Source organism: Crotalus tigris, unplaced genomic scaffold (assembly GCF_016545835.1).
Source record: "Crotalus tigris isolate CLP2741 ecotype Arizona unplaced genomic scaffold, ASM1654583v1 scf7180000018371.15429387391:27106975, whole genome shotgun sequence".
Classification (NCBI taxonomy): Eukaryota; Metazoa; Chordata; class Lepidosauria; order Squamata; family Viperidae; genus Crotalus; species Crotalus tigris.
The window spans coordinates 10,001,268-10,015,309 of record NW_024096970.1 but is presented as its reverse complement, the minus strand read 5'-3'; the positions used below and the strand labels follow the sequence as shown (position 1 = coordinate 10,015,309).

General features: G+C 41.4%; 1 protein-coding gene across 1 annotated transcript in view; it reads left to right on the top strand.

The window, feature by feature from the left end:
* Positions 1-14,042, top strand: part of TOP1 (DNA topoisomerase I) — a 77,182-nt gene that overhangs the window by 23,179 nt on the left and 39,961 nt on the right. Inside the window, exons 3-4 of the mRNA XM_039351364.1 lie at positions 9,765-9,861; positions 13,284-13,419. Of these exons, the coding sequence (XP_039207298.1) occupies positions 9,765-9,861; positions 13,284-13,419 (233 nt within the window). The remainder of the gene's footprint in view (positions 1-9,764; positions 9,862-13,283; positions 13,420-14,042) is intronic.

Below are 14,042 nucleotides of genomic sequence, written 5' to 3'. Positions count from 1 at the left end.
TCGGATCTGGAAATCACAATCAACACTCTTCAGGAGCACGGGTTATCCATGAACTTCAAGAAGAGTCACATAATCCCCTCGACTCGACTCCTTCACTTAGGAGCAATAATAGATTCACAGCTTTGCAAGGTTTACTTTTCTCAGGATCTCAGGATCAGTATCCGGACACTCGTCCACCGAGTTCGGAGAGAGAAGGTAGTCCCTTTGGTAGAGCTGTCGCAGCTGTTGGGGAAGATGGTCTCTTGCCTGGGAATCGTCCCGTGGGCCAGACTACATTCCAGAAACTTCCAGTGGTTTCTCCTCCCTTTCCAGAAATGGAATATGAGTGCATCCACAAGGAAGGTAAGGGTTCCACACCACACACTGTCATCCCTTCTGTGATGGACTTCGTCCGCAGTGACCAAGGGGTCACTTTTCAAAGAGCCTCCCAGGCTCACCTTGACCCGGACGCCAGTCTGTTTGGCTGGGGCACACATCTACAGACTCACATGGCACAGGGTCAGTAATCCCAGTCGGACTTAACCCACAACATCAATTGGCTTGAGCTCAGGGCAATTCATTTGGCACTCTGTCAGTTCTCCGCCCTCATGGCGGGAAAACATGTTCTAATACTGACGGACAACGTGGCTTCCAAAGCACACATCAACAGACAGGGAGGAACCAGATAATGGACTCTCGTGCTAGAAGCCTTGGACCTGGGTCTGTGGGCAGTGTCCAATCTGGGGTCCATCTGTGCGGAACACATATCGGGAGTGGCGAGTCGATAGGCGGATTACCTGAGCAGAGCTACGGTCGACCACTCGGAGTGGCACTTGGATCCTGCTCTGTTCAGGGAAATCTCGGTCAGATTTGGGCAACCACAACTGGATCTGTTTGCCTCACCAGCAAACTCCCAACTGCCCAGGTACTTCACCAGGTTCCCGTCCCCGGGGGCAGAAGGAACGGACGTTCTCCGTAGCGAGTGGCCCAGGGGATTGCCACTCCTCTTCCTTTGATACCGGCAACCATCCGCAAGCTCCTGTAAGAGCAGGCGGAAGTCATCTTAGTTGTTCCACACTGGCCAAGGCGACCGTGGTTTGCCGTCCTTGTGGATCTGTCCCTCTCTCCACCATGGAGGATTCCACCAGATCACGTCTCTCTCAGTCAAGGGAATCTCCAACATCCAGATCCCCAGTGGCTCCAGTTGGCCACCTGGCACTTGAGCGGGAGAGTTTAGCTAGGCAGTCCTATTCGTCTGGGGTGATCTCGATGACTCAAGCCTTGAGACGCCCCTCGACCAATAGAATTTACCATGCCATGTGGAGGAACTTTTTGCACGTGGTGTGCTAAGCAGAATCTTAGACCGTTGTCGGTCACCATTCCTAACATTTTGGACTTATCTTCTGGAAGGTATAAATAAGGGATTGTCACATAGCACCATCCGCAGACAGGTAGCGGCCTTGTCAGCGGTTCTCTCCTGCGACAGTCTGGTTCCATTATCGCAACATCCTGCAGTTAGTGCCTTTCTGAAAGGGGCAGTTAACGCTAGACCATCTGTAGTGCATCGTTATCCCTCGTGGGACTTACCAAAGGTGCTCAGCGCCCTAATATCCCCACCGTTTGAACCCTTGCGTTCTTGCTCACTTCAATTCCTTTCTTGGAAAGTTGCCTTTTTAATAGCCATCACGTCGGCCAGACTTTCGGAACTGTCCGTGCTCTCAATCAGGGGCGACTTGTGTACTTTTTTTGAGGATAGAGTAGTCCTTAGATTGGACCCTTCCTTCATCCCGAAAGTCAATACCTGGTTACATAGGTCCCAGGATCTGGTTCTTCCTGACTTTTTGTCCTAACCCGTCACATCGTCTAGAGAGACAGTGGCATAAATTGGATGTGCGCAGGCCCTGCGCCATTATGTTAAACGGATCTCTTCCTTTCGTAAATCAGAGGCCCTGTTTGTGTCTTTCTAACCCTCTTCCATGGATCAGAAGGTCTCCTCTTCGACCATTGAGCAATGGATTAGAGCATGCATTGCTCGCGCTTATCAGTCACAGTCTCTCGCGATTCTGACACACATCATCGCACACTCCACACACCGTGCAGCCACGTCAGCGGCCTGGTCTACCCAAGCTTCCGTTGAGGAGATCTATAGGGCAGCAACTTGGTCTTCTCCCTCTTCCTTTATACGGCATTATAGGATTCTACATCATCATGCTGAGAAAAGGCGTTCAGGTAAGACAACGCCCCATTCCATTGCCCTTATCTCTTAAAGTTGCATTCTTAATTGCCATCACATCAGCCAGACGTATCTCTGAGCTGGCTGTTCTCTTGGTCAGGAATGACCTTTGCATCTTCCACTGAGACCGAGTGGTCCTTCGGTTGGATCCTGTTTTCGTGCCCAAGGTCAACTCGCTTTTCCATAGGGCAGAGGAAATCATTTTACCAAATTTCTGTCCCAATCCTTCCCATGACTTGGAGCGGCAGTGGCACACACTGGACGTCCACAGGGCCCTGCAATGTTACATCAAATGCATGGAGCCTTTTCGCAGATCTAAGGCCCTCTTTATTTCCGTCCATCCGGCTTCTCTGGGACAGAAGGTGTCCGCTGGCACCATAGGCAGGTGGATCAGGGCCTGTATCGTAGAGGCGTACCAGTCTTCTTCTCTGCCAGCTCCAAGTCATCTCACAGCCCAGTCCACTCGCAGGGCTGCGACATCTGTGGCATGGGCCACTCAGGCGTCCATTGAGGAGATTTGCAGGGCTGCGACATGGTCCTCGCCCTCCCCATTCGTACGCCATTACAGGATAAACCGATTCACCCACTTTCGCCCTCGTCAACACTGGATCTCCTAGCAAGAGGGGGGTGTGTCAAGTTTGGCTACTTGGTCTCGAGCAGGCAGACAGAGAAAACCCATTGGTGGATTCTCCATCTCCGTACTGAGAAAAGGCGTTCAGGTAAGACAACGCCCCATCTCAGTATCCTGAATTGCACTTAGTCCAGAAATGGGATTGACTTCCATCTAATAAATCAGAACTTCATGCTTAAATTACAGTTTAAAACTTGTGTCCCTCAGTTTCAAGGAATGTCTTTGGTTCAAGCAAATATACATATACATTTAAGTGTTTGTGTAAGAGCAAAGATTACTAGTGAAGCCTCAGAAGTTTGATAGTTCTCTGGATTTTATTCATTTTCTTAGTGCATTGTCAGCACAAAATGTGAAAATTGCAATAAATATGCAACATGATTCACAATAATTTTTCTGTTTAATTTTAATTTAAAATTGTGCTGATAAATCTTGGCAGATTACTGTGGTGTTGTCATCGAAAACTTCTCCTTATTTTAATGAGAATACTAGTTCAGCTAAAGCATAATTCTTAACAAGAAGTCTTTGCCAAAAATAATTAAACTTGTCTCCTTTTTATAATTTTAACCAGAAATTAATTTATAGAACTATTTGTTACTTAAACTGATTTGAAAACTGCTGCTATTGGGAACTAATATACTGATAGCTTTGTATAAAATATTAGGAAAAGAAAAACATTAGCTAGAGCAGTGATGGCGAACCATTTAGAGACCAAGTGTCCAAACTGCAACCTAAAACCCACTTATTTATCGCCGGGTGCCAGGTGGGTGTGGCTTACTGGGTAGGCGTGGCTGTGGTGGTCATGGCAGATTGGGTGGTTGTGGACAAGGTGGGCGTGATCACCTCGATGTTGCTCAGGAGGGACGCCTGTGGGGGCCGGGCAGGGTTGGGGGAGATCCAGGGCGTCTCTGGCAGGTGGGGTGGTGGGCAGGAGGCTCGTTGTGCTGGGTGAGGCAAAGCGAGGCAGTGCGGGGGTTGCCATTGTCACAGGGCAAGGTCAGACTGAGGCGGCTGCTGCCTGACACCATTGGCCCCTGCACATAGAGGCCAGCGAGCGCATGGGTGCTGGGATGCATCTGACCATGTGGGACCTCAGCCAGTTAAATGGGCGGCTGGTTGAAGAGGGACAGTTGCCATCTTCGGGGCATGGCACGCGTGCCCACAGAGAGGCTCTGAGTGCTGCCTCTGGCACACGTACCATAGGTTCGCCACCACTGATCTAGAGTATATCTGAAAAAAAAGGGAATACGATTCTACTGCACATATATCTCAGTTTTGATTTACGAGTGAAAGCGTAACTTGGCAAAACAGTTCACTGAGACATTAGCTATATTAAGTGCTGAAATGCATCCTTGAAGATGTGTATAGTCAATCCTATGCATATGTTCTCCTTATATAAACAAATGCCTTATAAAATTACTATATTGAGAGCTGTTCTTTTCACTAAATGCTTGGAGTGGAAAAGGGAACCTGAAACACTGATTTGATACCAGTTTTGGGAATCAATTGTATTACAATATTCTAGTTTCCAAAATGTTTTGTGTTAAGAATGAATACATGTAATTCTGAGTAATGAATTCCAGAATACATGAAAAGATTTGAAAGGCTGCAGTACTTACCAAACTACTTGAAAACATATGCAAGGAACTATTGTGTATTATGCAAACAAAATGTTTTATTCCAGATATGACTTGTTTTGACTGTAACATATCTGTTTTGATAGAATGAATTAAAATACCAAATTCTGGTTAGGTTGTACTGTATCGTAATCCTAAAATTGCTTCATCCTGCTCCCTGATAATATTTCACTGTGGCAAGATCTGCTTGAGCTTGCACATAGCAAAAGGAGATATCTGATTTGTCTGGATGTGATTCTTGTGGAATGGACTGGCAGTCTTATCTAAGAAAGCCCTTTGTATCCATTACAATGAAATAATTTTTCTTGGAGATAAAGTTATTGTTAAAGGTTAACAGAATTGATAAAAAATATTGACCTCAGTGGGAATTATAAGGTTCTTTTGAAAGGCAAATGAAGTTTTCTGTGGGCTATTCTATTTTCATTTTAATGTGTACCGTAAATGCCGGCGTACAAGGCGACCCGGCGTATAAGACGACCCCCATCTTTATAGCCGGCCCGCATTCCTAGAACGTCGTCTTATACACCGGAAACTACCAGTATTTCCGGCGTATAAGACGACCCCCGTCTTTATAGCTGGGCCGCATTCCTAGAACATCGTCTTATACGCCGGAAACTACCAGTATTTCCGGAGTATAAGACGACTCGGCGTATAAGACGACCCCTGTCTTTGGCGCCGATTTCAGCGCTCGCGGAAGTCGCCTTATACGCCAGCATTTATGGTATGTCATAAAGCCACATTTTGTATCTACTGAAATGTACATTAAAGGATTGAAATTCAAACCATTTCTTTGATAGGTGTGTTGAGGAAATCATTATAAATATTGATTATCATACTTCTTCTAAATAATTCCTGGTATACAATTAATATCAACATCAGTATTAATACCTGTATATTAGTTTATTCAGACAAGCCCTGTAAAGAGGCCCTAACTTTTTATTCTGTCTATGTACAGGATACATGGAAAGAATGGAGAATCTACAGATGGGTTTTAGAAGTCCTCTAGCCCAATTAGACCAATCAATCAAAGTTGCCACGCCCCTGCTGGACTAGACCATGCCCCAGTTTCTTTTTGGTCTCAGCCCAGAAGAGACGTGTAATTTGGCTCTCAGAAAAACATTTTGGAGGACAGGTTGTATATTATTTACCTAAACTCTGTGGATTCTTCTATTCTTGCTTGCCATTTAGGCAGCGCTGCGATCAGCACTGTCCTAGGTTGCAAATTAGCTGGTTGCTTCAGCTGTTTCTCCAGCTGAACAGCTCCCTGCACAGCACTTTCGATCGGGTCCCTGGCTCACAGAAATCAATTCTTTTCATTGCATTTTGCCCAGCATCTCATTGGTTTCCTTTTAAAACAGTTGTTTTTGCCTCTTTCTTCCATCCTCGGTAGTCGCGGCAGCCATTTTGGGGCTCGCCGTACCATCGTCGTTATTTGCCTGCCAGCCTTTACTTTCTCTTTTTGGCCTTATTTGAGATCTAAATGTGAGAAATCCTTTCCATGAGCCTTTATGACTGATATAGGGGCTCCTATATCTGTGGGGGGGGGGGTTCTGGGTTCTTCTCCTCCCCAGGCCGCAGGCGCCATTTTGGCTCGCCACATGACTAATGACGAGGATCAGCCATTCTAAATACCTCATCTGTTATATTATAGCATTGTCTCCTTTGAGTATTTATTTAGTGTTAAGCGCCCTTCTTGCATTTTTACCTGCTACACTGCTCCAGCTGTTCAGCTAAGCTTAATTGGGCTGTTTCTTTTCCCTGTTCCGCTGTTTGCATCTAGTGGTGTGGCAATTACTATCATAGCCGCCACTAAGTGAGGCATGAGGGTCCCTGCCATGCTAATTATCAATTGTAATAATAATCAACAATTATATATAATTAAAAGCTGCAACGTTGGGAGCGATCACCCATGAGGGTGAAGAGGAGATCGCTCCCAACGTTGCAGCTCCCGCACGCCCCAGGAAACATCTCAGAAGGGGGATTCCCCCTGGAAATAGGTAGGGGGTGAGAAACCGGGAACTGAAAAACCCGCCCCCTTCCCTTCCCTTGAAGACGATCGCTCACCCTCAGGGAATGGAAAGGAGTATAAGCCACGGAGAGGGGATGACCCCCACACCGAGGATTTTGTGGGAAGGGGAGAGTGACAGCCAAGCTAAAAATGTTACAAACTCTGACAGTACTGTCGGAAATGCCCCATTGACAAGAAAATGAAAGTTAGTGAAGTAACATCAGAGAATGGGAGTCACGATAAGACAACTACAATGGAAGCTGGTTATGTAGGAGAAAGCAATGAGGTGATAATTGCGAATAAAGACTATGGAAAGAGGCAAGGTGGGAGGAGAATGAGGAGGGGGAGTAACAGGAAGGAGGATAAGGAGAACAAACAACGAAAACGTGCAAGCTCCCCCAACCCACGACCACATGAGGAGAAAAAGGACGAGAATGTTGGTACAAAGGAAAGGAAGAAAACAATCAGTAACATGGAAACTAGGATCAAAGTGCAGATGGATTGGCTGGGGCCCGTGATGAGATCCATGAGCCAGGCGCAAAGAACACCACAGCCATAAATAGCCTCTCCCATCGACTGGAAACCACCCTGATAATGCTGGCAGTTGCCTGCGAAAGCTTGGTGTTTTAAATTTATTAAAACTTTTTATAGTTTTATAATTTCCTGGTGTTCTTGCATTTATTGCTAGCTAAACATGAGTTTACCCAGGAATCACCTTTTTATTTTTAGTATTCTTAAGAACACGTATGTATGTATGTATGTATGTATGTATGTATCTCATTGCTCTCCAGTTAACAACACAATCCTATAAATGTTTACTGAAAAGTTAAATCCTAATGGTTTACTGGGATTTGTTCTCTGGAAAAAGTATAAAATTACCTTCTAATTACAGACTTATCTTAGGTAACCTGTAGCTAAGCATGGAATATAAAAATTAAATGGTTGCTTATTCTTTTCATATCTACCCACTTGCACCTCATTTTACTGTGTAAGTCTTATATAGCTCAATTGCAATAATAAAAACAAATCCTAGATTTTTATCTTTTGCTGTGAAGATTACTATATAATTACATTCCTAGTTTATTAATTCAGACATGGGAATGGAGTGGAGGTGCTAGTGTATTTAGGAAACTGAACAAAGTAACATGGCTTAGTGAAAACAAATTTGCTGCATTTACAGGAATAAAAACAAAAAAGTCATGTTGAACACCCGTACTTTTTTGTGCTTCCTTATGGCTAAAGTAAGAATGTGTTAGAAAATTTTCTACTACAGCCTAAACCCAAGTGATCTAGGCTTCTCTTGCAACATGTATCATCACACTCTGTTGAGTGGCCAGTGTAGCTATTCAGTTAGATTCCCGAACAAGTTTATTCTAAGTCAGGCATGTCAACCTGCTGGCTTGTAGGCTGGATGCATCATGCTGAAACCACGCCCACCCCATTGCCAGCAATGGGGGAAAAGTCACAATACATTATGCAACGTCACGTGACATTGCAAGTATGACATGCCTACTCTAAGTGTTTTGACTCATGGGAAAAATCAACCAGTCAAATGGATCTAGAATGAACAATGCTCAAGGTTGTAACATAGCTGGATTTCATATCCCCCCACCTCCTGTTTGCATATGCAAAGTAGATAAGGTAGCAATTCCTAAGAGAATAGTGTGATTCTGAGGATAATTGTTTCCTAGCCCCAGGATTATGGGAGACCAGGGTTCAGTTTTTATTAAGGTCAGGTGGTACTTTTGGGAAAATCAGAATTTCAGTTTAGCCTGTTTGACAGTGATTGCAATGTCAAAATGAGAAAAATGCTGTTAATTCTAACACTTTATTTTAAAACATTAAAGAGATTGTTTTAAAAATCTAAAAAATATTGGACAACGGGATATTAATAATAACAGATTTAATAATTCTCCAATCCCCAGGGCTGATGGTACAGCCAAGGTTGTGAGGGTTCTGTAATATTTCTTCCAAATTCGCAATAAAGAAATTCTTAAAATATGAGACTTAAAAACCCTATCCACCTTTTTATTATAGGCATGCCATCCATATAATAAATCCCATCCCTCCAAAAGGAGTATATTTACATTTGTTAGATTAATCCAATCACTAATCAGTGTTAAAACCACCGCATCATAATACAGTTTCAAATTCGGTACCTTGAGTCCACCTTTCTCTCGAACATCTTGTATAATTTTAAGTTTTACTCTTGGTTTTTTCCCCGCCCAGATAAATTTATTAATACCTTTCTGCCATTCTTCTAGATTTACCTCTTTCTTTAAAATAGGTATCATTTGAAATAAAAAAAGAAACTTTGGCAAAACATTCATTTTAACCGCAGCAATTCTCCCCAACAAAGATAATTGCATTTTTTTCCAATCATTCAGATATATAATTTTATGGTGCTACTCTCCCCCAAAAACTGGTGTTATTAGCCACCAAACCTCAAAAATACACTTTTCCCAAAAGGTTTCCATACTTTGACCACTATTGTGGCTCTCTAACCAGTGAAACCCATAGCCTGTCTTCTCTACTATTTCTGGTGGGACAGGAAGATATAATTGAGGAGAAGCAGTTCCTCAGATAATCCGGTCCCATGCTATGTAGGTTTTTAAATCTTAAAACCAGATGCAGCGTCTTGTCCCTATGTGGAAGAAAAATTGCTGACTTAAGCACTACCAAGTATAGCCAGAGTGAAGGAGACAGTTCTACCACAGTTGAAGATTGGACAAGGCACATCTTAAGTGCCAAGCTATGGAGGATTTTATAGATTAAGGGCTATACTTTAAATTGTACCCAGAACTGAATTGGGAACTAGGGCAGGACCCTTGGTATTACATGTTCCCAATTAATACATGGGGTGCTGCATTTTGGACAAGTTTTAATTTCTAGTCTTTTAAGGCACACTTGCATAAATCACATTGCAAGACATGAGTTACTGTATCTAGGACCTCCTGAATCAGGTATGGCTATAAATTATATTCCATATCTGGGCAAAGGCTCTCACTAGCCACCTGGTAGGAGCCAAGAATACTAAAGGACTTCCAAATTGTAAACCTGCTCTATCACAGGGCAAATAGCACTTCTGTGTTGCTTTTGTATAAAGTTACTTTTTCTCCCATGAAGACCCTTACAATGCCTAGCCACCAAGACAGAACATTGATAGCATGTGTCTCACAGCCTGGGGTACCAATGTATAATTAGTAGCATTGTACAATTTGGACAACTGCTTTATTTCCCTGTTTTACTTAATTCCTTTCTTTGCTGTTCTGTCCACAGATTCGCACAAACATAAAGATAAACACAAAGACAGAGAACATCGACACAAAGAGCACAAGAAGGATAAAGACAAAGAAAAATCCAAGTATAGTAACAGGTAAGGCCAGGTACTTTTATGATCTGAGCTTGCAAAATCTAAGTTTTCAAAATCTTGAATAAATTTTTATAGTCTCTAGATTATTTTAATCTGGTTGTTATTACATAGATGAATTTGGACAGTTTAACAGTTGAAAAATTTAGTTCATATTTTATTAATGTTCTGATTATTCTAAAGGGTTTGATTCTTTTGGGTTGATTTAACCTGATAAGACCCCTGTTGGTAGGCAGGTTATACTTGATCTTATAGATAGCCTTGGGGAGCATAAAATAATTACATGTTCTATAAAATTATTTATATTAACACAGTATATCTTGAAGTAAGTCATCTTGATAGATCTGTGATACTGCTACATTTTTATACATAAAAATGCTGACCATTTAAAATGTTACGCATAATTGATCTTGTCACATCATAAAATGATATTGAAATAGAAAAGCTTTAAGGCTACAAAAATACATTTTGATATAATTTTTTATTTTAAAAATTTAAAAAGATGATAAAGACTAATACTAATACAAAGTATGATAGAAAAAGGCAAACAGTACAAGTAAAAAAATGAAGAAAAATAGAAATAGAAAAGTTTAAACTTACTGAATTTCCAGTTACCAAGAAATATAGGTGTCTGTTCTCTAATCCAGGGGTTCCCACATGTGGGCCGCAGCCAACTAAAAGGCCACTGGGCCCTATGAAGGCATGGTCACACTCATGCTAGTGCTGCCCCCAAGCGTCATACCAGCACTAGTGCTGCTCTGAGCATCCCACCAGCACTAGCACAACTCTGAGCATCCCACTGGCACTAGCATCACCCCGCCCTGAGCATCACGCCGGCACTAGAGCCACCCCGAGTGTCCTGCAGATGCTAGCATTGCCCCATTTGCAGCATTTGTGCAAATGGTTGATGACCTCTGTTCTAATCATGGAAGTCAATTATCCATGTTAGCAAATTCTATCAATTTCACCAGGCATTCTCCATGGTGAATCTTTGTGCATATAATACTATGTTGGTGTAATCATATATTGAAATAGTTTTCCATGTTTTTTTTAAAACAGTTAACTATAAAAGGAAAAGTTCTGGTTTGAATCGAATATTAATCTTTCAGTATCTTACGTATCATGAATTTCCTGTACTGTACGTATTTGAATCCAATATTTTTAGCTTTTTTATATATCCCCCAAGGACGCTTAAATGTCCCGTCATGTTGTTCACTTTTAAGACATATATTTCAAGTGCCTTTCTATATTCTAAATAATTTCTCTGCCGTCATGTACCAACAAAATACCATTTTATAAAAATTCCCTTTGAGATCATATCCCAATGTAACTTTCACCCTTTTAGCCACATATCTTCCCATTGATTCATCTGTATATTGTAATTAAAATTGTTAGCCCACTTTTTCATACATTCTTTAAGTTCAAGGCCACAAAAATTAGATCTGTGTTGAAAGATTATGAACAGGTACTCATAATAATAGAAAACAATTTAAAGCTGCTTTTGTTTCTCTTCATTCACATATTGTTGTTTTTTAATTTTAAGATCACAAATCTAAGATTGGGTAAAAAGAAATTTCAAAACATACAAAGGGAGATTGTTGGTTTTAATTCTGCCTTTGGCATGGAGCCAGCAGGGTGACATTGAGCCAGTCATTCATTCTCAGCCCTAGGAAGAGGATAATGGCAAACTATTTCTGAAAATCTTGCTAGGAAAACTGCAGGGACTTTCCCAGGCAGTCATCAAGAGTCAAGACTCGCTCAAAGACCTGTGTTACTCACACAGGCAAAAACTGCAGATTTGAAGTATTTTCCTGTTTTAAATATTTCGTTGGATAACATTGTTTTATGATGAGATAAAACTCACTGGAAAATATTGGTTTCTTTTGATTATAATTGTACAATAAGTGAATAACTATATGTCCATTTATAAATTACCAGGTGGGGGGGTAGATTTTTGTTAAAGGATAAATATATGAAAATGTTCAGAATACTTGCTTGTTTAGCTTTAGCTTTGAATATTTGTTGGAGTCAGGCTAATCACAGTTTTAAAAGGGGATAACTCAAAAGGAGGTAATCTTTTTAAAATACAAGTTTGTCTTTGTGCTTATGATGTTTCTGCTTTCTTTATGTGGTCATAATATAAATGACTGATAACAGCTGAACATTATACATCATTTTTTTCTGTTCTGTGAAACTTACTTTTGGGCAGGCTATCCTAGAAGAGTTTAGACTTGGCCTTTTCTGGATCTTAATTCAACCATTATATTTCTATGGCTTGGAAAGCATAGTCAGTTTAAGTACGAATTGAAATGTCACTTATTAGGTTTTTCTTAGTTTGTCTTCTCCATAAGCATAATTTTGTACATATTGAACATGATGTATTGCTGCTGCTAAAATTATGTATGAAGATAATAAAAGGGAAAATGAAAAGCTGCAGAAGTATAAAGTATCCTAAAAGAATCAGCAGGGTTCAAGTAGCATCTAAGTATCTTTAAAAATTAGTGGGAAATTCTTTTTTTGGGGGGGGGGGGAACGCTCAGTAAAATAATTGTTGAGAGAATTCCTCTGGAGAAAAGACTGGGACACCTTTACTCCCTCTGCACAGATTTTCTGGGTTTCCCTGGAGAATAATTAGACAAATAAAGATGTGTTGCTGAAATGTTTGTGCCTCTTTTTCTTTTCTTTAAAGAGAAAGTATTGAGTAATTTAAAGAAACCGAGTCATACATGCATATTTGTATTGTTTTCTTTAAGTTTACATGGTCCTCACTGAGCTGGGATAGCACCATTGAGAATCAAGTTAGTGATGTATTTAAGATCATTTGAATTGGTTTACATTGAGCAAATCACACATAGGCCTGCAATTGTGTCAGAGGAATGCAGTTACTTGTGAATTTTATTGATTTCTCTTAAGCAGACTGCCTTTACTGTTGCTAGAAAAGAAATAGAAAGTTTAAGTTAATGATAACTAGTATTCCTTCCTCTATCGATACAATCATTGCAATAAATTTTTGAAAGCTTAACTTTAGATCAGTGGTTCTCAACCTTTTCAATGCCGCGACCCCCAACCAGTAGTTGAGGACTACTCAACTGGTCGTACGTCGAGGACTACTCAACTGGTGCAGCACCATTTGCAGACTGGGACTTTTGGCGGGCTCAGCAAGGGCAGAGACAGCCTGGACAATTCCTATTGGCTTCCAAAAGCCAATAGAATAAAAGGGAGTAGCACAGCTAAGGAAAAGGGGGAAAAAATGGTGGACTGCGTTGTTTGGCGACCCCCGTGAAATGGTCATTCGACCCCAAATGGGGTCCCGACCCACAGGTTGAGAACCACTGCTTTAGATGCTGATAAGTCTATTTGGATGCTGATAATGTGACTTTTTTTCCAGTTGCCTCTTCTCTGACTGAAAATATTCTTAAATCTTACAGTGAACACAAAGAGTTTTCAGAGAAGAAACACAAAGAGAAGGAGAAAACCAAACATAAAGATGGTAATTCAGAAAAACATGACAAACACAAAGACAAACACAAAGATAGAGAGAAGGAGAAGCGAAAGGAAGAAAAGGTACAGTACTATGATGGAGATATTACTCCTTAAGGTTGTGCTTTTATTAGGGATAAAGCCACTCTCTGCTTTCATGTTCTAAGTCAGTGATGGCGAACCTTTTAGAGACTGAGTGCCCAAACTGCAACCCAAAACCCACTTATGCATCGTCGGGTGCCGGGTGGGTGTGGCCCATTGGATGGACATGGCCGCAGTGGTAACAGCAGACTGGGTGGGACTAAAAAGTTCAATCAGTCAATTCCAACTTTGCAAGATCTTTTGTTTCCCCCCAAGAAGTTGAAATTGACTGATTGATTGAACCATTTTTTTTTTGTACACGGAGGCGGAGGCCTAAAGCAAAAAGGTTTTATAAAACCCAGCTGAAGGCCTAGGACTGGGGCGACGACGCGCATGCCCACAGAGAGGGCTCTGAGAGCTGCCTCTGGCACCCGTGCCATAGGTTCGCCACCACTGTTCTAAGTTATCTGATCTGCAGCTCTTGATACCAAGAAAAAGTTAAGGTTCTGAGGATAAAATGAAGTTACAAATTGTGTACAACTTCATTGTATTTGAATGTTTTGTTTGTTTAAAATGTTGAAAAAGGTTCAAAAGGGTACAAAGATAATTATAATAAAAATGCATAT